Raw genomic sequence first — 27,414 nt, 5'->3', positions numbered from 1 at the left:
CCAATGAAGAACTAGTATTTTGGAATCACAGGAATAACCTATGACATGAAAAATGAGATTTCATGGTTGATTTTGAATTATCGATGGTCCCTAAATGCCTATAACAAGGCTATCTAGACCTTTCTTAAATGATACCTAAGAAATTCAAACTACTTCATAATTTAGTTTCATTTTCACCATGATGGAAATAGGTAACTTCACTGCAAAATGTGACCATTAAACTTCACTTGTAAAAGTTGACGTATAAAATAAATAATGTACTTACTGCCTGGGTTATCTCCAATCCCACTGCTTTTTCCATTCCAGTACCAGAGCAGAAGGGTGGCGTCACGTGACCCTGAGAGAATGTAGCAATTTCCCCCAATATATGACTCCGAACGAGTGAGACAAGTGACGACATCCCAATGGCCAAATACCACTTGGATCAATTTTCCTGAAATACAAGACGATTTTCTTTACAATTGCTCTTTAAAAAAATTGAAAAAAAATTTCTGGTCATCAGTTAACTTACATATTAATGAAGTTGTATTAACTCAGATTCTGATCATTCAGATTTCATAATAAATTGGGTCCAACCTAAAAGTTTTCTTTCAATAGTTGGCAACAAGAAAAAAATCAGCTGAACAGTGATATCAACATTTTTGAAAGACATATGTTAAAACCATTTCAACTACTGTTATTATTATACATGGCTACTATAAATTACAAATGAATCATGTCTCCTGATTAAAGCAAGTCTGGGAGAACCTTTATTTGGAACCCTTTCAACAATTGCTTAAGTTACGCTGTACGATTTAAAACAAAGCAAAACTTAGTTGACTTCCTGTAAGTATTCTGTAATTCAGACTCCACTAATACAACCCATCTCAAATTATAAAACTTAATTTATTTCTTCTCTTCTCTGAAGTGATCTACACAAGGACAGGACAAGACCCTTTGGAGAGCTTCTTCTTCTTTAAATCAGGATGACATGAACTAAATTTTGATAAAAGGACTAATATACTGGCTCTGTAATTTTAGCCAGCTCATTCTTTCTTTGTGTGAATTACCTGAATGATGAAAGTTCCTGGGGGGTAGGGGAGAAGATGATGAAATTAAGATTATGGCAGTTTAACAGTAATGACTAGGGGCCGGGTAGGGGGGAACCCAGTAAACTTACTATATATTTAGGATGTTAAATACATGATGAACTGTTCTTATAATGGTGTCAGAAAAAAGTAAAGCTCCCACTTTTTAGATTCTTTGTTTGATCAGATATGGTGTTTATAATTCACACAAACTTGTCTTAAGAATTAAATATCTATAGCTGCCCTTTCATTCTATCCCTGTAGTTTCTAGCTAGCATTTTTCTCTGAAATGTCTAGAGAATCTACAAATGAATGTCATAGAATGTCTACTCTAGGCTTTTTATTTTTTATTTTATTTATTTTTTTGTCTTTTTCTACGGCTGCACCCGCAGCATATGGATATTCCCAGGCTAGGTGTCTAATTGGAGCTACAGCTGCCGGCCTATGCCAGAGCCACAGCAACACCAGATCCGAGCTGCATCTGCGACCTATACTACAGCTCACGGCAACACCAGATCCTTAACCCATTGAGCAAGACCAGGGATTGAACCTGCAACCTCATGGTTCCTAGTCAGATTTGCTAATCACTGAGCCACGATGGGAACTCCTACTCTAGGCTTTTTCAAAAGTAAGTGTTTCAGAAAATGCAATTTAGACATTCAAGATAAAAAACCACTAAGGTGGAAAAAAATGGGTACACCTAAAAAGTTTATACATTTAACTTGGAACCATCATAACCTATTCAAAAACTCAGGGTCTCAATGAAGTATTGATATCTACCAGTATTTAACTTTTTGGGATAATAATAAATAGAATTAAAAGAGTATTTCCATTACTTTTTTTAAATTCTTGATTTTAATTCTTCAAAGCTTATTATAAAGTCTGCAAATTTAGAAATAAAACACTGAGATATACTCTATCCACATCAGGTGGAAAGCCAAATGTAGTGTTTACACATGCACATGGCCTGCTAATAATTACTTAAGATCAGATTTGTACCAATCTCAAATTGCGAAATTATTAAGGTACATTTTTTTCTCCTATAAATAAAGACTTTAGTCAAAGCAGGTGTTTTAACTGCTAAGTGTTAAAAAATATTCACTTCTGAATTTCTTCAACCTTTTAAACCAACACCAAAACTCTCCATTTTAAAAATTAGCTTTGGGAGTTCCCGTCGTGGCGCAGTGGTTAACGAATCCCACTAGGAACCATGAGGTTGCAGGTTCAGTCCCTGCCCTTGCTCAGTGGGTTAATGATCCGGCGTTGCCGTGAGCTGTGGTGTAGGTTGCAAACGCGGCTTGGATCCCGAGTTGCTGTGGCTCTGGCGTAGGCCGGGGGCTACAGCTCCGATTCGACCCCTAGCCTGGGAACCTCCATATGCTGCAGGAGCGGCCCAAGAAATGGCAAAAAGACAAAAATAAATAAATAAATAAAAATTAGCTTTGGTTAGTAAAGAATATGGGGAGAAGAATTCAAGCCTTTCTACAATAAAACAGTGGAAATTAAAAGCAAATTAAATAAAAAACAATCTAAGAATTTTTGATTCATTTCCAATTTATATGAAGAGTAAAGTAGAGAGGCTTAGTGGTAAAATGGGTGGGGTTAGATCAGAGGTAGGCCTTACCAAGGATAAATCAAGTTAGGTAGCTGAATGCACTCTCATTACTAATTAGAAAACTGAAGTTAAATCAGTGAGTTTTAACTATTGAAAACACTGTAATGTGATTATGTTTTTGTTCACACAGTGTGTTCAGTGACTTCTGCCTCAGTCTACACTAAACACTGAAAGCCTGTTAACTACAGGAGTGATTTATTTATTTATTTATTTATTTATTTATTTATTTAGTCTTTTAGGGCCACACCCGTGGCATATGGAGGTTCCCAGGCTGTGGGTTGAACTGGAGTTGTAGCTGCCGGCCTACACCACAGCCACAGCAACACCAGATTTGAGCCTCATCTGTGACCTACAGCACAGCCCACAGCAATGCCCGATCCTTAACCCGCTGAGCCAGGCCAGGGGTCAAACCCTTGTCCTCATGGATGCTAGTCGGATTCGTTTCTGCTGCGCCATGACGGGAACTCCTACAGGAGTGATTCAAAGAGGTTATGTAGAATAGGCTTGTTTTGGGTTCAATACCCTTCAGTTCAGTGGGCTGTGGGAGTGAAGATGAGCAAAACAACTGCACCTAGGTACTCGAGGTCCCTGGCACAGAGGACACCCAAACGCTCCATGGGAACCAGGACGCTTGAGGAAGAGCAGCTATTTGCTTGGTAACCTGCTTAATTTCCAACTAGTGAGAACAAAGTGGAAAGTTTTAGCTGTAAAAGTGGGATGGATTAAAAACAGTGTCAGAATTTCCCGAGGTTCATTTGTTCATTCTCATTAGTTAAGCCATCACTCTGTGTCTACAATGTTAGTGTTAGGAAAACATATATTTGGCCACTGTGGTTTCTTTTTTAATTAAAATTTCCTATTGTATTAATTTTTGACCCTGAAGTTACCACAATTTTTTCTTTGTTTTATGGCTGTACCTGCTGCACACGGAAGTTCCCAAGCTAGGGGTCCAATCAGGGTTGTATGTGTGGCCTACGCCACAGCCACAGCAACTGGATCCGAGCCGTATTTGCAACCTACACCACAGCCTGTGGCAATCCTGGATCCTTAACCCACTGAGCTAGGCCAGGGGTCAAACCCACATCCTCCTGGAGACTATGTTGGGCCTTTAACCCACTGAGTCACATTTACTGAGCACCTGCTAAGTGCCGAGCATTAGAGCTTCTTACCTGTACATAGTGGCAAATAGACATGGTTCTTGCCCTCACAGTATTTTTACTGTAGTGAGACAGACAGACATTAAACAAATGCAAACTGATATATAATTATGAGTAGTGATAAGTACTGGGGGAAAAAAAAAGAGGAGATAAGATCAGTGAGAAGAACACAAGAGAACAAACTTAGACTGGGCATCAGGACAGATGGAAATGAGGGAGTGACATTGAAGTATTTACATCTAAAGAATTTCATATACTAATACAAATTAACTTCATTCTCTATAATTTATACTTTGGGCTCAACTCTGGAAAACATTATTTTTTTTTTCCGTTTGCTTTTTCCTGTTCTGGCAGCCTTCCTCAGCAATATTTGTTATTGCTATGAGGTTGAGGTTCACTCCTCCTAAATAAATCACAGCATATAAATACCTGCTGCTCTTTTTGGTAAATTATTTTCTGATAATCTCATAAGTGTTCCTCAACCTTTATTTTTTGTTTCCTTTAATACCAGTCCACCTCTCCACACACTAATATCAAATATTACCACAAGCACTAGAATATCCTTTTTTTGACAGAACAAATTTTCTAGTTAATGTTTTATTTGACAGCTGTGCTACAAATAAAAAAAAATTCCAGCTCAGGACTCTGCACCGTTGAATCTAAAATGTGGCCTGAAAATAATTCCCACTGCCGAGGGAAGGTTTTATTGTTGCCTCTGCTGTTCTGGTTGTGTCCCGAAAACATGATTTATGTTTAAAGAATTTCCTGTTACAACTGGGCTTCTCTCTACCCCCGCCTCCCTGCCCCGCCAAATCTAATAAGAGAAGGATTTTTTTTTTTTTTTGGCTTATGTGCCAAAATATAATTGAATTCAACACTTGTGATAGCTCTGCCATTATATATTATTGATCATACAATTTTTTACCCTGCTTCTTTGTCAAACTTAGGAGAAAATACTTAATATTCCTATCATCATAAAAACAAACACATATTCATCTTAAGTAATTTTAAATAAAACGAACATCAGAATGTGTAGATGAGATATTAAGGAAGAAACCAGAACCATCATTTGATTTTTTTTTCACAACTTTTCTGGCAAGTGTAAATATTTCTAGTGTACATGCCAAATCGCTCCTGCTGAAATGAAGTGTAAAATGAGGCTGTGTCTTATGAAAATGTTTTACACATACACACATGCACATATGCACATTTTTAAAAAGTTAAGCAGAAGCCTTTTGGAAAGAGTGGGAAAAAAAACATCATCTAGTCTAACAGTTGTTCTAAAGTAACACGACAAGCATTTGAGGACCCTAGTTTTTGAACAGCTAACACTTGCGTGAGACAACGCAGTGTAATCACAATGATGCCACCTCTGAAGTCAGAAGAGAGGACTCCAATGCCCTCCAGCACCATTAGGCAAATTTCAACAAAAGACTTAACCTTGCTCAATCTTGGCTTCATCATCTGAAAAATGGGGCTAAAGACATCTATTCTGTCTAATAATAGGATGATGGTGAGGCTGACATGATATCATAAATGTGAGAGAAGGAACTCTGAAAGATTCTAGAAAACTGTGTGACTAGGACAATTATTTAAATTATTAGTAGTTGGAGTTCCTGTCGTGGCCCAGCGGAAACAAATCCGACTAGGAACCATGAGGTTGCAGGTTCCATCCCTGGCCTGCTCAGTGGGTTAAGGATCCGGCATTGGCGTAAGCTGTGGTGTAGGGCACAGATGAGGCCTGGATTTGGTGTTGCTGTTGCTGGGGTGTAGGTCAGTGGCTACAGCTCCGATTAGACCCCTAGCCTGGGAACCTCCATATGTCCATATGTGGCCCTCAAAAGACAAAATAAATAAATAAATTACTAGTAGTATATAAAAGTAAGGTTAGCTTTACAAATATTAATATAATTATATTAAACCTCATTTTTAAATGATAGGGTCAACAAACTCAAAAGCCTCAGAGGTCAAAACCAAAGACTGACATAACACGATTCAATTTTATGGCATTCTGGAAAAGGCAGAATTATAGAGATGAAGACTGCATCAGTGGTTCCCAAGAGGCTGAGGTGAGGAAAGAAGATGGCTACAGAGGTGCAGCATGTGGGGCTTCCTGGGAGACAGGGCTGCATGGTGATGGCTGTGCAACTGGTATCCAGGCCAGTAGGCCCAACGGAACAGAACCACAAACCAAAAAAGTGAATTTTACTATGTGTAAAGGAAAAAATAATTTTTGAGTCTGGGGTTAATAGATGCAAACTACTGACTATGAAATGGATAAACAATGAGATTGCGCTGTATAGCACTGGGAACTGCATCTAGTCACTTATGGTGGAGCATGATGGAGGATGATGTGAGAAAAAGAATGTGTACATGTATGAGTGGCTGGGTTACTCTGCTGTACTGTAGAAAACTGACAGAACACACAACCAGCTCTAATGGAAAAAATAAAAATCATTTAAAAATAATTTTTAATGTATAAAAAATATGCAATCCAAAAGAATGTTGATGAAAAAATCTTGTGAGAGGATGGAGCAATTCTAATCTGAATGTTTGTGCCAGGAGGGAGAGCACAATTTGAGGTCAAAGGATGCTGAAGCTGTCGTTACCATAATAGTGAAAGAAGAGGTTAAAATCTGAGTTTGATTATTAAACCAGAGAAAATTCATTAGAATAATAAATATATTTTAGGAAGACTTATCAATCCCTATTGCATTTTTAAAGAATTCCAGAGGAGTCTTAGGTTCAGTAGCAGGCAGTCTTATAGATCTAAACATCTGGTAGAAGCCTAAGTAATCAGAATGTTTCGAATGAGGATGTTTTCTTTCTGGACTAAACTACAGAATAATGATGGGGATTATAAGGAAATTAGATCATCAATTCCACAGAACAAAAATTAAACAAGACCATACCTAAAAACAACTTCCAGGGTTTATTCTATGAACAGTACATATTCACAAATCTATTTTTCCCTACTCTCTCACTGCTGGGTTACAGTTATCAAAATACACCTAGAATAATAAACCCCTTGAAAAACCAAGAATTAATATTTCAATATCCTATACTTACTAAGGCAGCAACATGCACTCATACATTTTATAGGGATAACTAAAAGATGATTTGCTGTAAAACATTTAATTAACTAGAATTTTCAATTTAAAAAAATGTCCTGGAGTTCCTGTTGCGGCTCAGTGGAAATGAATCTGACTGGCATCCATGAGGAGGCAGGTTTGAACCCTGGCCTTGCTCAGTGGGTAAAGGACCCGGTGTTGCTGTGAGCTGTGGTGTAGGCCCGCAGCTGTTGTTCCAGTTTGACCCCTAGCCTGGGAACCTCCAAATACCGTGGGTGCAGCCCTAAAAAGACTAAATAAATAAATAAATATCCTATTCCCAGAACACTTAAGATATCTGTAGATCCTTGTTTCAGTTGAACTTATCTACTTTCACAGTATCTATCAAGTTCTAATGCATTAATATCTAATTTTAATTATTTTAAATAGACAACTATGTATTTATCATATAAGTTTATTCCATCCTCTAACGGTTTCTAAAATACTTTAAAGAGAGTCCATTACAATTTTCAGTGTTCTCAGTGTCCTTAATACAAAAATGCAGAACCATTTACTGGGCTGGATATCCTGTAATAATATTGAGTTTGGTATGTCCCTTAGGGAGATGCATGCAAATGAATATAGACTTAAACTTTTATATTTTGACAAGATCTCCTGTCACACATAAAATCAGTAGTCAGCTGCTTTTCTTCATGATGGTGTAGCTTTCAACAAGATTTTAAGCAGAATTTGGGTGGAGGCAAGATAACCCCTCCCAAGATAGACACTTAATGAGAATTTCCAGTAAGGAAAAGAAAAACAAAACAAAACAAAACCTTTAAATTATACTAAAGTGAGGAAATACGCCTATGGGCACTGGCCATAAGACTATTCACATACATGTGCAAATGGTATTTACATACCGGGATATGCTTTCAAAATGAATCATTCCTTCTGTTAAGTATGAAGCTTGGGAGACAAACCTACCAAAAAACCTGCCTCTTAAAAACATTCTGAAGTTAACTATAGAGCAGATTATTATTTGAAAGAGGGCAACTGTATTTTACGAGTTTTAGAATTCTGTCATTTTTGGAAGGAAGAAGACGGGAAAGCATTCTAAGCCTCTCAATGCTACTGGTTGTAAACTTTGGTTCACTGGTGAAGAAATGATGAAGTTACCTGTGTCTGTAGAATAGACCCGGAAACTCTTATCCCAGAAGCCACAGATAAGAATATAGCGGTTGTCCGAAGTGATGACAAAGCACTGGGAATGGACTTGAATGCTTTGGTCTAAAAGGTCCGTGATTTGTCTCCTGTGCATTCCTGTATTGCTGGCTGTGAAAACAGACGGAGGATTTTTTAAAAAGCCTACTAAACCCACATGTGCAAAAAATCCTCTAGTTTGTCATACCGGGGCTTGGGGTTAAGGGCAGAGGGACAACCCATTCCAGAACAAGAATATTTCATCTTTACTTTTAAATATAATAATATTTGAAAGACCAAGTAGGAAAACATATCCGATTGTTGGAAGAATGTGGCTTAGTAAGAAATTTTGCCTAGAGGAAAGAAACAATTTAAAACACTACAATTTAAAAATACATAGCATACAATTCTCAGAACATGCTCTCTAGCTCTTGGGCAGGGCCTAACTAGATTAGAATCTCCAGATTGCATCACCGTTCGGTTTGTGTTTCTGACAATCTCATTACACCTATTGTCATGAGAATGGATTCATGTTGTGACAATCTATTACCTTTAACTTTTTGTCACAGGAAGAGATATTAGAATTTAAATGTCATATATTTGAAATACTGAAGCATCTTGTACCACTTTGGCTTTAACAGGTCTTTGATTTGACTAGATATGAACTCCCACTTCCCCTGTTCACCGCTGCACTTGCATGTAAGGAAAAGGGAGAGTGATTATTTATTAAAGATACTTGTGATTGAAAAGTCAAAGCACAGCACACTGCCACTTTCTTACTCCTTCCATAAGCAAGAAAACAAGACGGTCTGGCAGTGCGTCTTCCAAGTGCTCCAGAGCACCTGAGATGGGGTTGTCAGAGGCACAAGGTCAGACACAGAGCGACATCATGCACAGGTGAAGAGTAATAATCCTCTAGAAATATACTATCAACTATGCCTATCAGCAGAGTAATTTTCAGTGAGATGCCTTTTTTGGCATCATGAGGCCAACCAAATAGAACACTTTGTTTCTAGTGATCTAAGAGTTATTTCTGCACCAACTTTCCAAAACAAACAATGGTTCTTACACTGCCAAAGAAATTTGATTGTACCAGAAATCAGAACAAATAAAATAAATTTCCTCGTCAGAGTACTATGTTCTCTGTCCCACAGTCTTCAGTTCTTTTGGGGGGTGGAAATACTACAAATGCATGATTGATAATAATTAAAAATAGAAATATATCTATGTTTTATATATATTGTACATGTGATAACTAAGTTAACATGGCCTATTCAGAAGAAGGCTCAGAAAGTAATATGGAAGAAAAAAGTATTCAAAATATTCTCCAGTGCTGGGCTGGAATACAGAAGAATAAAATATCCCTTGCTCTCGTGGCACACACAACACAGCAAACATATCCGCATACATGTGAAATACTGCAAAATTCTGCTAGTGTCTGACTCTACACCTGAACCATGTAAGGTTATAAGATAACTGTTTTATAATAGGCTTCAATATACTTTGGGGAGATTAATGGGCGGGGAAGTGACAGCGGCAGTAAAAAGGGTAGGGTTCTAGTTGGGGATGCTTCCACACTAAGGGAAGTTGTTGGCAGATGAAAAAAGCTTTTATGGGTATCCTAGTGTATCCTAGAGAGACATTAGCCTCTCATTGCAGTGAAGCCATGTGATACAATTTAGTCTTTTAATTCCAAGAAATCTAGCAAATAAACACAAGGTATTTTCTATACTGGTTACTGTGGTACTTCATTCCATATCCAAGTTGTAAGAATGTTTATTTTTGTCAGTGTTTATATGACTCTTGCCCCTGTGATACAAACTTTCACTGGTTTTTTTGGTAGGATCTTCCAAGAGGGCCAAATCTGATAGACCTGGGCATGTGCATAATTTTTAATTGAATGACCACAAAGTACCTATGGGTAAAGACTCATGCCCCTTCAGCATTCAGAAGAACTGTTTTCCAAAGAAGTGCTTACCTATAATTTAACATTGCAACCCCCCATCCATCCATCCACCTATCCTTCCTTCCATCCATCTAAACCTATATAACCTATCTCACAACTGCCTTTCCTTTATCTCATTGTTTTCCCTAGTAAACCTCCTGAAATTCAGCACTGAAAACATTTTTATTTGATGAAAATTAGATATATTTGTCTAGATAAGCAGTCTTCAAATTGGGGCACGCATACCCCCAGGGGTATAAGATTTCCCAAGGGATACACAGGCACAGATGGTTTAAGGGAATCAATTTCTAGTTCTCAACTTTCATATGTTCTCTTGCCTGAAACAGATTTGCCTGAGAACTCTCCTGTGAGGTTTCCTTTCTTACCTCCCCTTTTGCATGTTCTTGTTCCACTAGATAGAACCTTACGATTGTGCTTTACCTCCGGGTGTAAAAATCTCTTGAGAGCCAAATAAAGGCACAATTCAAAATACTGATGTGATGCCCGGAAGCAAATGCCTAGGTGATCAAATCATTCTGCGGGGCAGGTGGTTTCCAATTCATTGCTTTCAGTAAAATGGAAGGAGGCTCTAATCATGCTGTCAATTGATAGATCATTAAAAATAAGTTTCACTGATAGATTGTTAAAACAATCATTTAATGCTAGACCATAAAAATAATTCTTCATAATAGATACTCTAAGAACTCCATGGCACATGGAGGTTCCCAGGCTAGGGGTGGAATCGGAGCTGTAGCTGCCAGCCTATACCACAGCAACGCCAGATCCGAGCTGTGTCTGCAACCTACACCAAAGCTCACAGCAACACTGGATCCTTAACCCACTGAGCAAGGCCAGGGATCGAACCTGTGTCCTCATGGATACTAGTCAGATTTGTTTCCTCTGAGCCATGACAGGAACTCCAAAATTTGCAAATGTTAAAAGCTTTTTCATGCATTTTTTAAAAAACAGAAAATGTTGAGTGTCAACTGACTTTTATATTTAGATTCTACTGGATATATTTAAATTTTTATATGCTATGCCAGAAATTATAACCTTTGCAACGATTTAAACTTGTGATAATGTCACATTTAAACTTTCAGATGTCAACTTAAAAATGTGTGAGAAAGTACCTGGTTTTAAACAATTATTTCAGGGGATACAGGAGCAAACAATCTGACGACCAATGCTCTAGAGCAGAGAAGAAAATTATGGCCAGCAGGCCAGATCTGGCTCATGCTTGGTTTTGAAGTTTTATTGGAGCCCAGCAACACTAAGCTGTTTATATATTGTCTATGGCTGCTTTTGTGCTATAACCACAAAGGTAAGTAGTTGTGTCTTAGACCTTATGGTCCACAAAGCCTAAAATATTGACTATCTGGCCCTTTATACCAAAAAGTTTCATCCATGCTTTGTCTAAAGGGTTACAATTTCTTAATTCACTTAGATTTTATACTATGGGATATTCATTGTCAAGTTTTAAGATAAACAATGATTCTATAAATGGGTTCCATTATTTTCGTGACTCTTAAAACTTTATCCAAGTAAGCATTTAATTTTTTAAAATATAGCAAATCATATCTACTCAAAGCAAACTAAGATTTAGGAACCAGGGTAGTAATTATCCTTCATAGAAATAGTAACATCATAGATTTCCACTTATATTCGAGGAACTGATAAATGACTCAGTTTTGAGCTTAAGGTTACTATAGTTCATCTTGATAGTTCATCTGCAAATGATGGCCATTTAGCTCTCCACTGAAACAATGGTGTTAGAGACAAAAAAATGTGATGTGCACATAGGGAACACCTTGAATTTTAAAATAATAAATCAGCTTATTCACATGCTTTATCTAAAAACTTCAAAATATTTACTTTTCAAAATATTTTTATATTTTCAAAATATTTATATTTTCAAAATATTTATTATTAACGTATTTATTTGTGCCCTGGAAATCTGACAAAATCATAAGCCAAACATCCATGCTAGCAGCATACCCCTACACCTAGGCAATTACATTTTTTTACTCTAAGAGTTACTGAATAGCAATTTATTTATTTATTTACTTATTGCCTTTTAGGGCCTCACCCACAGCATATGGAGGTTCCCAGGCCAGGGGTCTAATCGGAGCTACAGCTGCCTGCCTATACCACAGCCATGGCAATACCAGATCCAAGCCACACCTGTGACCTACACCACACCTCACAGCAACACTGAATACTTAACCCACTGAGTGAGGCCAGGAATTGAACCTGCAACCTCATGGTTCCTTGTCAGATTTGTTTTCTCTGCGCCACAACGAGAACTCCCCTGAATAGCATTTTTAATATCAAGGCTTAACATTCTTAGTGGAGCCATATTTGAAATCCCCACTATAGGGGGGAAAATGCTCAACTAGAGATTTCAACAAATCTACTCAAAAAGCCTAACAGCGATTAAATATTCTAAGTCATCTGTGGCCTATGGCATGTGCTCCCTCATCCCAGTGGTTTTCTGGTCTCCTCTCTTTTCTTTCCTTCTGTTTTTTTCCTCCCTGAAAAATTTAACCTCCAATGGCAATTTATTGGGTTGCAGGACCCTAGGAAAATGAATACAAATATCGTAACACTGCCATTGGCTGGGCAATATATTTCAACTTTGCAACTGCTCTGCAATTGCACATTAATCCCCTCAGACTGAACGGAGGGTCCAGGAAGAAAGGATTGATCTCCTTTAATGATGAAACTCTGGCACCACAGTTTTATTTTTCACAACACAGTGCTGCTAAGAACCCCACTGTTATTATGAAAATTTCCCTAGCAAAGGAGCTCCATCACATTACTGGTGCACCAATTCATCATAACGTGCCTCGCTCCTGCTCATCAACAAGTCTGAGTGATGAAAAGATCCAATATTATCCTGACAGTACTTCATGCGCATTCTCAATCACACATTATTACAGCATCCATATTAATTTTCAGTGACACACGTCCTAGGCCTGTTCAAATTAGGCAAACCAACGAGGGGGAGTTGATGAAATACCAGCATAGCCACAGCTCATTGCATTCCAATTTGCATGCAAATGGTTTATCAGGAAAATTCCATTCCCAGCAACCAGCAAGTGAAAAACAACTGTAATCTACACTTCAGGGCCACCATACAGAGCTTAATGAATCGCAAAGAGAGAAGGAAGTGACAGACCTATGAGAGGATCGATTTCCACTGGCAGCTGGTATGGCTGGTCTTGTACAGCACCTTGATGAGCTGGAATTCACAAAAGATTAAAAAAAAAAAGCATTATTTTTCATATACTAAACTACATTAAAATGCATAAGTCAAAGCTCATGTAGAATTGTTTCCAACCTCCAAATCTCTCAGACGGTTTTGTGAAATTTAAAAGAAAAAAAATCCAGGTGCTTTTATAGCTAGCTTATTAAACATTTATTTTAGATTAGTGCTGTTCTGAACATGTGCCATCAGCAGTGGCTCCAGTCCTAGGCCATAAGCTATAGCAGATGCTTGACTGGCAACCTCTGATGCTGCAACAAAACAAAATTAAGTGGTAAAGCGCGCTGAAAACAAAATGTGACAACCATCTGCTGACTGTAGCAAATACTATTTTTTGTTACTTCTTAAAAAGGCAGTTTTGAATGCTGCAGCACAAAGGATCCACAAAAACGTCAATTTATGATGGAGAAAGGGAAAGCTCGAAGTCAAGGAACATTTAATGTTTCATCCATCACTTTAAATCAATCAATTGAAAGTTTGAATAAAAATAAAGAAAGCTATCTGCAGATAAATGTTTTAGTTAAATGCATTTGGCTGAAATGTTTTCTTAAAGATCTGATTGAGGTTTAGAAAAAAGTTTTATTAATATTTAATATTTCCATGGTTTCAATTTAAAAATGCTCTGAGACGCAAATGAGTAACCAAAATCAATCCATACTAAGACTGGTTTGTGTAATATTCAAAATGGCTCTAAAGATTCAGGCATACTTATTTTGTAACTGAAGAGAGATGTCGTAGGCTGTTTTTCATGAAAGGCAGAAGGACTTCATGTAGAGAGGAAGTATTTTAGGGAGCAGGAGCTGCCACTGGCTAGCTATGCAACCTTGGGCAAATCATAAACCCCAAATGAAGGGTTTGGAATGGAGGATCCTTCCAGCTTTGTAATTCTGATAGTTAAATTCTAGGTCCTTTTCTGAATTATTTTCCTCCAATGACTCAGCCATTCACTCTGGTATCTGCTTTTTATAGACTTATAAGCATTTAAACTACTGCCTGGTTGGTATTAGGGCTCTGCTTAATATCATCAGGTTTTAAGAAATCTTTCTGACTGTCCTTGAGGGGCTGAGAATAAAAATGGGACACATTCCAATGAGCTCATTAGATTAGCTTTAAATTTATTATGTCAGCGTTTCCCCTGGTGGTAAATACCAACTTTTCAAGGATGTTTGGAAGATCATTAATAGAGGTAAAATACCTGAGTAAGTGCACTATTAGCACTAAAATCACAAGTGAGCACATAGAAGATGTTAAAGAAGATTTAAAAAAAAAAAAAAAAAAAAAAGGGAGCCATATGACTCCCTCTTTTACTAAAGGTATTGTCTTTGCTGATTACTAGCTCTGCCAGTAAAGAAATCACAGGACCCTACAGGGAGTGATCAGGGAAAATGCACCATAGCCTCTGATTTACCCCCACAGTCCCATCTCCTCCAGTAATACCAGGGCCGACCAACACCAAGACCTTGAGAAGTTTTCTCGATGTCTTTGGGAATCTGGGATCATAGAGACATTAAAACCAAACTGTCAGTGAAAGAGATTTAGGAGGTTAACTGTCTTTGGTCATGCCTCAAGTCTCAGTTCTGCCACTAACTGCCTGTGTGACCCTGGGCAAGTTATGGCACCTGGGTGTTTCCGTTTCCTGCTCTGTAAAGTAGGTGAGATGCGTTAGGCTGAACTACATGAAATCACCCGTACCTGGCATTGTCACCTATAAAAATGGCAATTTCATACTGTTCAACCTGAATACAGAACCAATACCCTAAGGCTGATGAGAGGATTCTGTGCGTTAACACGTGAAGTGATTAAAACAGCATTTGGGGGAGTTCCCGTCGTGGCGCAGTGGTTAATGAATCCGACTAGGAACCATGAGGTTGCGGGTTTGGTCCCTGCCCTTGCTCAGTGGGTTAAGGATCCGGCATTGTCGTGAGCTGTGGTGTAGGTTTCAGACGTGGCTCGGATCCCACGTTGCTGTGGCTCTGGCGTAGGCCGGCAGCTACAGCTCCGATTCGACCCCTGGCCTGGGAACCTCCATATGCCGCAGGAGCGGCCCAAGAAATAGCAAAAAGACAAAACAAACAAACAAAAAAAAAAACAACAAAAAAAAACAGCATTTGGCATCTAGAAAATGCTCCCTAAATGTTAGCTGCTATCATTTTACCTTTTCAGAAGTTCTTCAAGGTCCTTTGAATGAAACAGAATGATAAAGATGAAAAAAAAATTTTTTTTTTCCCTAAATCAGGACTCAGATACTACACTGTCAGGAACTAGCTGTCTAATGGACAAGCTATGGAAATCATAGAATCTCGGAAAAGAACCAGAATCTAAAGTAAAAAAAAAAGTGTAACATGAATTTGATATTCATTGACAAAAACCTGTTAGGAAGTTTTGACATTTGTTTTAAATCAAAGCATACTGATGGTAAAAGGTAGCACAACATAGGGTTAAAGGTCAGATTTATGTAAAAAAAAGTTTTATTAAAATTTAATATTAATATAATCAATAAGGTTATTAAACATATGTAAATGAGGCCTGATTTACTCAAATGGATGCTTAATATTTTTTAGGTGTAGGTGTAACTGAGGATTGGAGATTTCATTGTAGAAAGATAATCACCTCTGTATTATCATATATTATCACACTTTGTAATTATCTGGTGAAGAGCTGCTGCATCAGACTGTAAAGACAGAGGATGGGGACAAAATTCACTAGTGACACAGGGTACAAATCCAAAGAAGGCTCACTGGGGAGAATTCTAGGAAAAGAATTTGCAAAATATATGCAGTCTCTGAAGCTCTTATGTTATAAAAAAGGGAGCTGGGGCTTAGAGCAGTTGGATGTACCATATGTAGGGCTCCCACAGAAGGCTGCTGCCCTGAAGTCACTTTACAGATTCACAGGAAAACTGGAAGTAGGGAGAAGAGCAGCTGACAACCCAGTACTAAGGGAAGCCAGGCAGGGAAATGGTCTGCTCCAAAGAGGAGTGTCAGAAACTCAGGCAGCAGTGCTCAGGAAAGCTGATACAACTATGGAGTATCAGCTGGAGACCCAGAAGCCCTTCCAGCAGCTCAGTTCCGGCCCACTAGCACAGGGCCAGGCTAGATGACATAGGGGGAGTGGACAGCATGCGGGGCTCCCTAGCAGTTGAAAAGGTTTGTTTCTTCTCATACATGACGTCACTCTGTTTAAAATGAAAGAGTTCTCAGAGTTGCCATAAACAGGCACCCAGGATAAGCATCATTTGTGGTGGTGGTGATGTCACACCCACTGGTGCTTTTAGCCAAGCTCTCAGGGTAACTGCACACAGCACAGGCAGACCCTCTGGTGTAACTGAGAGAACACACCACTAGCATGTTTCCTTCTACTGAATGGCATTTAGAGAAACAAAAAAAAAAGTCACATTTGTTAATCAAACCATAATCTTTAGTCCAATAATATAGGTATGTCATTTGCATACACATTCATCTCTGTAAGATAAGTTCACTTGAAGAAAAGAAATAAAGGGACTTAATAACAGAGACATTATACCTGCTTTGATTTTCACCTGCTCGACAATTTGTGAAATCTGTTCTCTAATCAGCTATGGGCATTCATTTCATTTCTAGTGGCCAAGAAAATGGTTATATTTAATAAATTCTGGGGAGTTCCCTGGTGGCATAATGGTTAAGTATCTGGCATTGTCACTGCTGTGGCTCAGGTCACTGCTGTGGCTCAGGTTCAATCCTTGGTCTGGGAACATCCATATGCCACTGGGAGGGTGGTAGCCAAAAATACGTGAATAACTAAGTAAATAAATTCTGACTTCAACCACAGATTCTTCATGATAAAGTAGCTTGCTGAGTGTAGTCAGTGCACCAAGTTTTTGTTTAAATGCTAATTCAATTCTATTCCATTCTAAAGCCTCTTGCATTTAATTTGGCATGAGGCCCTTGTCCAAGGATTTATATTTGTGCAACCATTTCAGGTATTAAAACAGGCAGTGCTTTATGTACACCTTACAGATTTAATAACAACTTAACAGACGATTAAAATCCATCTTTTAAAATTCCCTACCTAAAACAATGACTGGGGGGAAAAAAAGGCCTATAATCTCCAGGACTTTAAAAGATTTTCCTCCTTTAAAAAAAAAAAGAATTTCTAACCAGTGGCCAACAGGAACAGTGCTAAATCCAGATCCCAACATTCCTGTCCTAATGAGAGGCAATAAATCACAGAGCGGTGATCATAAAATCTGAGGTGGAAAACTTGGGTTCAAACCTGGCTCTGCCACTGACTGGCCATATGTGAGCCTGAAAAAGGTAAGCTCCCTGGAGCTCAGTATCTTCACTGGTCAAATGTGGGCCTGGACTAGATGAACTCTCATGTCTCATCAGATTTTGATGGTTCATGATTCTAATAGCTATTTGAGTATCTTGCTGTTGGTTAGCCTCATTATTCAGTATTTAATGAAAGCACTGAATGTGCTTATGGTTTTGCAATATTTTGTCTGTGTCTGTAATTTCAGTGTTCTTTTTTCTATTATCCACAAAAAATACTTCCATATCTTATACAAAAATTCACAGTAGGCAACCTGAAGTATTTATCGAACACATGAATAAGGGGGGGGGGACTTCAGATAAATAAATTCATACTATTTATGGACACAAGATAGAATATCATCATGGGAGAAATAATATTTATTTCCAAGAAATAAAGACTAACCACCAGATGCCGAAGAACAGTTTATATGTTAACATCTGTATTATCTGCCTTAGGATTTTTTTTAAAAACCTGTCAAAGTATTAAGCATTTTGATTCAGACTAAGGTTTGAAAATGGAAAAGCTTAAATGTTGAGATCTAAGTTAGCTAGATATCACAATATCTATATAGCGTTCAGCAGTGACTATGCTTTATAGTACTTACCCGGAAGGTTGTGCCACTTGTTCACTGCGAAGAGCCTGTTGGCAGTGACTGTGATCACGGCAGGAATTGCCAACCCAGGCTGGGTGTTGGCCGCCACGTGAGTGACAGGGGAGTTGGAGGGGAACTTTAGAACCATGATAACGTCCTGCTGAGCTTGGTCTGTGAACATCAATGGACTCTGCAGGAGGAGATACTGTTGAGTGGGCAAGACAAGATCCAAATATACAAGAAGGAAAAGACAGGAAAGACAAGAAAGAAAGAGGGTGCAGGAAAAGAAGAGGAAGACCATGTTAACACAAGGTGCAAGTGAGAGCATGGTGAGCAGAAAGACTTGTAGAAACAGCACTAAGGACCAGTTGGTTTTTCATGTGCGTCATTAGCCTGAATTTCTCGATGACTGAAGTCAAAATACATGAACAGAAACACTAAAAATCCATCAATTTTATTAAGTCCCTTCCCCACCCCATTCCCATGAAGAACAAAATAAATGACTTGATTTAGAGTCTAAATAGGCCAAGTATTGGAGATTGTGTTAAAGCATTTCAATTGCTATTCTGGGTCAAGTACAAAAGAAAAAAATAAAAGGATGGGAGTAAGCGGTAGGCACAAAATCCAGCTGAGGTCATTTTCAAAGATCATCAAAAGTTGTGTTGAGTTAGCATGAAGATTCTGACAACTAAATAAAGAGATAATTAATTAACAAATACATTTTAAAACAATAGTTGTACAGCGTGCATGCATTACCGCAGAGAAATAATTTATGAATGTAATACACAAACTTAATTATAAAGGTGTTCCAAAGCAATGCAAAATTAAGTGTACTTGTAAAAACAATATATTTATATAGTGTATCAGGTCATAAACACTGCCCTATTATAATGCAAATGCCACTGCTTTCTGTGGGGCTAAGGATAAAGAGAAATACCTATAGCTAGATGCCCCTCCTTCCTCTTGGTAAAGAAACTAAAGCTCTCGACTTTTGATTTCTCCTTTGAAAAGCAAAGAGTAATTGAAAATGTTAAGCAAAACACTGTCTGTTCTAATAACCAGCAACAAAGTAAATCTGGAGGACTATGAAGGATTTAGAACATTCCTATAAACCATATGTCATAATCCAAGACATATAGAACAGCACTGATTTACTGGCTTTATTTATACCATGCAGGAGTATGCTATCATACAGTAATTGCACAGTGCATTTTCAGCAATTCTCCTCTACCATGTCTATTTTCTAATAGCTGATTAGTATCATTCAGAATTGAAACCCTTTGATGAAGTGCTTCTGGCTGCTTTCCTATGGCCATATTTCAAAACACCAGGTATATGTGAATGCAGAGGCACATATATTTAACACGTATTTATTCAGAACGGCTAATAAAAAATTAAATACATTTGCATTTTTATTATCAGTCCTTTTAAAAAAGTTATTAAGAGTACTTAGAAAAACATATTGCACTAAGAATTCCTATTTGCACTCTTTGCATAAAGGTGTAAATAAAGGCAACTAATAAGCTACCCAGACACCCTTCTGAGCAAGTGGCTAAAAGCCAATCAATATTATGAGTTAATCCTCCCTGGATGCTCATTCAATTAAAGGTGTCAGTAATGCCTCATCTGATGTGGCCTCAATTAAATCCAACTATCTGATGGTGTGAAAACACAGGGGGATACAGCAACAGCAGCAAAACCAGACAAATAGGCAGCCTTCGTGTGCCTGCTAATTACTACACCTGGTGTATATTATGGCTCATGCACTTAACGCGGCACGAGGTGGCTTTAATTTCTGCTACATTTGTGCGTGCAAGTCTGCGTGTGTGGGGGGGTACAGTGATAGTTGATGGGGAAACTCATCTGAATGGTGGTAAAAACAATTAATAAACATTTGGGTCTTAGATTTTTAAAGCCTCTGATATCAGTATGTAATCTCTGTCTTACAAAGAACCTCTAATGCAGCTTTATGATATGCTGTAAAACTGGGTAAAAATGAGAACAATGAGCCAACAACAAACAGAATATCCTATATGCTAGCTTTGAAGAAGTCCTGGGAAAAGGACGTGAACGTCATTTCAGAATGCCAAGCCTTATTTTTCAATTGCGTAGGTTTTTAAAAAAATAATATTTACTAAAGTCAATTTATAAACTCTGAGAAAGTCGGAGTACAACATACATCATGAAATCTCACTGAAAGGAAGTTGATACATATTTTTTAACTTAACAGCTCCTATTGTAAATACAATTAGGCTCAAATTGAATAATTCCAATGTTTACGCCCTTAAAAAAACACAGAAAAATCTCTAACGTATAGGAAGAATGTCTTGTTTACATAGTGACTCTAGTGGGCCAACTCAGCCCTTTTCCACAGCAAACTGCAGGCATCATATCCCGAGCCGTCGCTGCAGCTTTAGGACAAGCTGTGCCTCCGGCTGTTCCCTGCACTTCATCCTGACTGGAGCGCCCAGTGCACACAAGTAGCAGGAAACTCTTCAGGGAGCTCTAGTCTAGCCTTGGCTAATTAGTATGGAAAAGGAGCACCAGAAATAAGAAAAAGCCCAGCCCGGCATACTGGGCCAGTCTAGATTGATAGCAACAACTACGGATGAGCAGGACAACTGGCCAAACAGGGGGAAGAGAAAAAAACCCTCGTCCAGTCCTGGGTGCCTCTGAGAATCCAGTCAGAGGTGGAAGGAGGAAACTGCTGGCCAGATGTTGTTCAGTTTTCCCAGATTAAGCATACACTTGTTGACAGCTCTGGTTTCTTCCTGACATACCTTTCTTTCCCACCCACATGTGTGTGAAGAGGGCAAACAGTTTGCACCCATTGGAAAGGTGTTCAGGTATTCGATTCAGAGGATAAAGATGATGGGAAAGATGGCCTCTGTCCTCAAATGAGCATGTGCCTTCCCCGCCCTGCCACCCGAGGGACAGTCCAGCCGATCTGCCTCGGTGAACCAATAATCCTTTTGCCACGGAGAGAGGCTTGGCAGTAGGAACTCCCTCTTGGCCCCGGTGACCACAGCTGTGCAGTGACCCAGGTAGAAAGTCAATGGAGCAGTGGAGGTGCTTCCATTAGCCAGCACCACAACAGCCTGCACCTCATTGACAAGCTATTACTAAAACTAATTCCAAACCCCAAACATAAATCATTCCCACTATTTCTACGGCATTATCTTCCATTGTTCTTCTTGCTAAATGTTTGCTGTTTCGTGTAGTCTTTTCACTAACGCTCCCCTTTATGTTCATTTAAATCTGATTTCACAAGCTTAAAAGTCCATAGGGGAGAAGGTGATGCAAATAAACACTAGTTTATTATAATGGTCAATTCATATAATTAGAGAAAGAAGGGAGAAAACACTTGGAAGAAGAAAGAAGACAAAGAGAGCAAGAGACACAAAGAAGGAAAGATGGGATGAGAAAGGGAGCCAAAGGCAGTAAGGACCACATCTGTATCTTTGGCCCTCCTGCTGCTACTCTCCTGCCCAGCATCTAACAAAATTCTACCACTCCAAGCCACAATATGGAATTGGAATCTATTTTAATTAATTAATTAATTAATTAATTTGCTTTTATCTGCTTTTTTATTTTTTCGCATGGCACATGGAAGTTCCCAGGCTAGGGGTCCCATCGGAGCTACAGCTGCCGGCCTCCACCACAGCTCAGGGCAACGCTGGATCCCCGACCCACTGAGCGAGGCCAGGGATAACCCATATCCTCACGGATATTAGTCAGATTCGTTTCTGCTGTGCCACAACAGGAACTCCTAGAATCTATTTTAAATTACTCATGACATTTGTGAAAACAGCTTTATAGTCCCTCTTTTTGATTTAAAACAGTAATGACAAACCTGTTTTATTGAGGGGCAGTTCAAGAAAACATGTAATACCTATAGCCTGTGTTTTTAAAAAATTATTTTTATCATGCAATTCAATATTTGTTCCTATGCTGAATTTTCTTCATCATTAAAGAATTTCCCCCCTGAACTTTTCAGAACTATACAAATGGAGCAGCCACATTATTTTACAGCTCAGGTGTATTTCCTGTCCTCTGCTTCTGGGCGGGCCCCTGACTGGCTCTGACCTAGAGAAAGTGGCATAAAGGATGTCCTGTGAGTTCAAAAGCAAGCTCTGAGCAGCTCCTATCATGGGCATGGCCTGAGCTAACATCTTTGATGATGAAAGAGCAGGTGGACAGAGCAGTTCTAACATCCCAGCAACCCCACAGCAGCGCGTGAGAGAACCAAGGGGAAAGACAAGAAAAGCCCCTCTATCCCTCAGAATCACAGGATGTATATAATTCACTAGTAGATACCACCAGACTTTAGGTATATGGTATGTCACACCATCCTTTTTTCCTCCCAAATCCCTGATTCTCAGTAACAACATCCTACGTATTAGGATTACGTTGAAAATTCCCAAACTGAAAAACATACTGGGATGTTAAAAAATAAACACACTGGGAAAACTAATCCAGACAGTCACAGGATCAACTCAGAAAACTTGGCCATCCCATGCCTGGAGGCTCTGTCCTTCAGGGCGGGAACCTGACAAGGAGGGACCTTTGGGTTCTGCAACCCAAAGCATGACCTGATGAACTATCAGGGCACTGGAGCAACACTTGCCTTCCCAAAGACTCGAGGAGAGCATGTGGTGTTTGCCAGCTATTCAGAGGTTCACAAACAGTGCAGAAAAGGAACAGGTGTGACGGAAGACCGCCATCGAAGTCAAGCGTGGTCTCAGAGAGGCAGGAAGGAGGCGAGCGAGGGCAGCACTTACCGCTTGCATGGCAGAACCTCTGGGAGGATGGGGCTCTATGAGTAGTTGAGAAGGCGTCTGCCCAAAGCTTCGGATTTGAGATTCGACAGCCTGAAAGAGAGGCACGGGCAAGCGTGAAGGTTAAGAGGTGCTAATTACAAGCAATCGAACCAAAACAGTCCCCTGAAAATGTCGCTCCATACATCTGGCTTGTTTCACGATGGGAAGCAACCTTGTGTTTTCACAGTGGGGCTAAGCACCTGGCTGGCGCGCTGGGGGTGAGGTCATTCTTCAGCACCGAGGAAGCTGTTCCTACAAAGCCCTGCACCACTTTCTCATCTTGCTTGGTGATGGGAACCAGAAACCGGCTATTGCAATCAGAAATTGTCCTTCTTGGCTTCATCTCTGTTTTTGCGTATTCCTTTTTTTTCCTGCTTGCATCTTCCCTATGACTAAAGCTAATCTTTTTACAGGTATAGAGAAATCCTACTGTTGCTTTGATTCTAGGCCTCAGTTCATCCTGGGAAGTAGAAAAGAGGAGAAAAGAAACACAGCTCCTGTGAAAATGGCTTGATGCTATTACTTTCGCCATAGGAAGAGCATTGTTGTTGACAGTCTCTTTGAACCTAGGTGGCTAAATAACAAAGTAAAAGTCATTATGGTGCATCCAAGCATAAGAAACATACGTGTGTGCATCCTTTTCGAGAGGCATGGGCCCTGTGCCCTTTGCAGCACGCTCCCTACCAAAGCTCTTCCTTTTCACCTCGCACAGATGCTCACTTCCTGATCACCAGGGACTCCCTCATCACGGGGAACTGGTAAACGCCAGATTCAAACACTGTCTGCAATGTTTCTATTTGTTGATTTGTTGATGCCTGACTCCTCCACTAAAATACAAGATCCCTGAGAGCAAGGATCACTCTATCTTCTTCACTCTTAGATTCCCTAAATTGGGTGAATGAATAAATGTTACGGTATGTGTGAGGGGAGAGGAGGAGGTGAAGATAACATAAGGATGACTTCGCTACCCCACACAGTGAATCTTCTTAACTTCTGGCCTAAAAGAATGAAGAAAAACTTTTTGTAAGGGAATATATGTGCATCACTCTATTTTTATCCATCTCTAAGAAAATGGTTACTCATATTTTTATATGTTCTGCCGGACTATAGGCAATTAATACATCATAAACAGGGAAATATAATCATTATCCAGTATTAATTTCCTGTTTTTATTTGATGAGGATATCATTAGTAATCCTTTGCAATGACCTTGTAAGAAACAATGACAGCAGTTTATTTATTAATGCAGTCAATGATCACCAACTCTGCAGTATTAGGTGTCAATGCTTCCACCCCCGAAGAAAGTATTCTTAATATTAAAAAGCAGGTCATGCATAAAGAAAGACAAAGAAGGACACTACTTAATGATTAAAGGATCCATCCAAGGAGAGGATGTCACTATCGTGAACATATATGCCCCAAATATAGGAGCACCCAGATACATACAACAAATATTAACAGACATAAAGCGAGATATTGATGAGAATACAATCATAGTAGGAGACCTAAATACCCCCCTCACATCAATGGACAGATCCTCTAGACAGAAAACCAATAAAGCAACAGAGATCCTAAAGGAAACAATAGAAAAGTTAGACTTCAATGATATCTTCAGGACACTACATCCAAAAAAAGCAGAATACACATTCTTCTCAAATGCTCATGGAACATTCTCAAGAATCGACCACATATTGGGACACAAAGCTAACCTCAATAAATTTAGGAGCATAGAAATTATCTCAAGTGTCTTCTCTGACCACAATGCCATGAAATTAGAAACCAACCATGGGAAAAGGAAAGAGAAAACACCTACTACATGGAGACTAAACAACATGCTACTAAAAAACCAATGGGTCAATGAGGAAATCAAGAAGGAAATTAAAAACTACCTTGAAACAAATGATAATGAAGACACAACCTCTCCAAATCTATGGGATGCTGAGAAAGCAGTGCTCAGAGGGAAATTTATAGCAATCCAGGCCTTTCTCAAAAAAGAAGAAAGATCCCAAACTGACAACTTAACCCTCCACCTAAATGAATTAGAAAAAGAAGAACAAAAAAGTCCTAAAGTCAGCAGAAGGAAGGAAATTATAAAGATCAAAGAAGAAATCAATAAAATAAAGATTCAAAAAACAATAGAGAAAATTAATGAAACCAAGAGCTGGTTCTTTGAAAAGGTGAACAAAATTGACAAACCCCTGGCCAGACTCACTAAAAAGAGGAGAGAAAGAACCCAAATCACCAAAATTACAAATGAAAAAGGAGAAATCACAATGGATACAGCAGAAATACAAAAAACCATAAGAGAATACTATGAACAACTATACGGCAACAAGTTTGACAATCTGGAAGAAATGGACAATTTTCTAGAATCTTACAGCCTGCCAAAACTGAATCAAGTAGAAACAGACCAACTGAACAGACCAATCACTAGAAATGAAATTGAAGAGGTCATAAAATCACTCCCTACAAATAAAAGTCCAGGACCAGATGGCTTCACAGGTGAATTCTATCAAACATATAAAGAGGAATTGGTGCCCATCCTCCTGAAACTCTTTCAAAAGGTTGAAGAAGAAGGAATACTCCCAAAGACATTCTATGATGCCACCATCACCCTCATTCCAAAACCAGACAGAGATACCACCAAAAAAGAAAACTATCGGCCAATATCATTGATGAATATAGATGCAAAAATTCTCAACAAAATCTTAGCCAACCGAATCCAACAACATACCAAAAAAATTATACACCATGACCAGGGTGGGTTCATCCCAGGTTCACAAGGATGGTTCAACATACGCAAATCAATCAGCATCATACACCACATTAACAAAAAAAAAAGTCAAAAATCATATGATCATCTCAATAGACACAGAAAAAGCATTTGACAAAGTCCAACATCCATTCATGATCAAGACCCTCGCCAAAGTGGGTATAGAGGGAACATTCCTGAATATAATCAAAGCCATTTATGATAAACCCACAGCAAATATAATCCTCAATGGGGAAAATCTGAAAGCCTTCTCACTCAAATCTGGAACAAGACAGGGATGTCCAATCTCACCACTGCTCTTCAACATAGTTTTGGAAGTCCTAGCCACAGCAATTAGACAAACAAAAGAAATAAAAGGCATCCATACAGGAAGAGAAGAGATAAAACTGTCACTGTATGCAGATGACATGATACTATACATAGAAAACCCTAAGGACTCAACCCCTAAACTACTTGAACTGATTAATAAATTCAGCAAAGTAGCAGGATATAAGATTAACATTCAGAAGTCAGTTGCATTTCTGTATACCAGCAATGAAATATTAGAAAAGGAATACAAAAATACGATACCTTTTAAAATTGCACCTCACAAAATCAAATACCTCGGAATACACCTGACCAAAGAGGTAAAGGACCTATATGCCGAGAACTATAAAACTTTAATCAAAGAAATCAAAGAAGATGTAAAGAAATGGAAAGATATTCCATGTTCATGGATTGGGAAAATCAATATTGTAAAAATGGCCATACTACCCAAAGCAATCTACAGATTCAATGCAATCCCTATCAAATTACCCATGACATTGTTCACAGAACTAGAACAAACAATCCAAACATTTATATGGAACAACAAAAGACCCAGAATCGCCAAAGCAATCCTGAGAAACAAAAACCAAGCAGGAGGCATCACTCTCCCAGACTTCAAGAAATACTACAAAGCCACAGTCATCAAAACAGTGTGGTACTGGTATCAAAACAGACAGACAGACCAATGGAACAGAATAGAGAATCCGGAAATAAACCCTGACACCTATGGTCAATTAATCTTTGACAAGGGAGGCAAAAACATCAAATGGGAAAAAGAAAGTCTATTCAGCAAGCATTGCTGGGAAACCTGGACAGCTGCATGCAAAGCAATGAAACTAGAACACACCCTCACACCATGCACAAAAATAAACTCCAAATGGCTTCGAGACTTAAATATACGACAGGACACCATCAAACTCCTAGAAGAGAACATAGGCAAAACACTCTCTGACATCAACATCATGAATATTTTCTCAGGTCAGTCTCCCAAAGCAATAGAAGTTAGAGCAAAAATAAACCCATGGGACCTCATCAAACTGAAAAGCTTTTGCACAGCAAAGGAAACCAAAAAGAAAACAAAAAGACAACTTACAGAATGGGAGAAAATAGTTTCAAATGATGCAACCAACAAGGGCTTAATCTCTAGAATATATAAACAACTTATACAACCCAACAGCAAAAAAAACCAATCAATCAATGGAAAAATGGGCAAAATACCAGAACAGACATTTCTCCAAAGAAGATATACAGATGGCCAACAAACACATGAAAAAATGCTCAACATCGCTGATTATAAGAGAAATGCAAATCAAAACTACCATGAGATA

At 38.7% G+C, this 27,414-nt stretch overlaps 1 protein-coding gene across 4 annotated transcripts in view; it reads right to left on the bottom strand.

The window, feature by feature from the left end:
- Nucleotides 1-27,414, bottom strand: part of LRBA (LPS responsive beige-like anchor protein) — a 712,651-nt gene that overhangs the window by 30,607 nt on the left and 654,630 nt on the right. For 2 of the 4 annotated variants that reach the window (XM_021100637.2, XM_021100636.2), the window contains exons 49-53: nt 22,969-23,058; nt 18,200-18,392; nt 13,216-13,278; nt 8,069-8,224; nt 266-433 (exon numbers count right to left, since the gene is read on the bottom strand). In XM_021100637.2, the coding sequence (XP_020956296.1) occupies nt 266-433; nt 8,069-8,224; nt 13,216-13,278; nt 18,200-18,392; nt 22,969-23,058 (670 nt within the window). The remainder of the gene's footprint in view (nt 1-265; nt 434-8,068; nt 8,225-13,215; nt 13,279-18,199; nt 18,393-22,968; nt 23,059-27,414) is intronic. The other 2 variants (XM_021100639.2, XM_021100638.2) reach the window with 1 other exon arrangement.

This window comes from Sus scrofa, chromosome 8 (assembly GCF_054392235.1).
Source record: "Sus scrofa isolate SSC_HxYL_T2T_F1_AM1 chromosome 8, Sscrofa_HxYL_maternal_Yorkshire_Landrace_v2.0, whole genome shotgun sequence".
NCBI lineage: Eukaryota > Metazoa > Chordata > Mammalia > Artiodactyla > Suidae > Sus > Sus scrofa.
The sequence above is the reverse complement of the archived record's forward strand: the minus strand, read 5'-3'. Positions and strand labels throughout refer to the sequence as shown.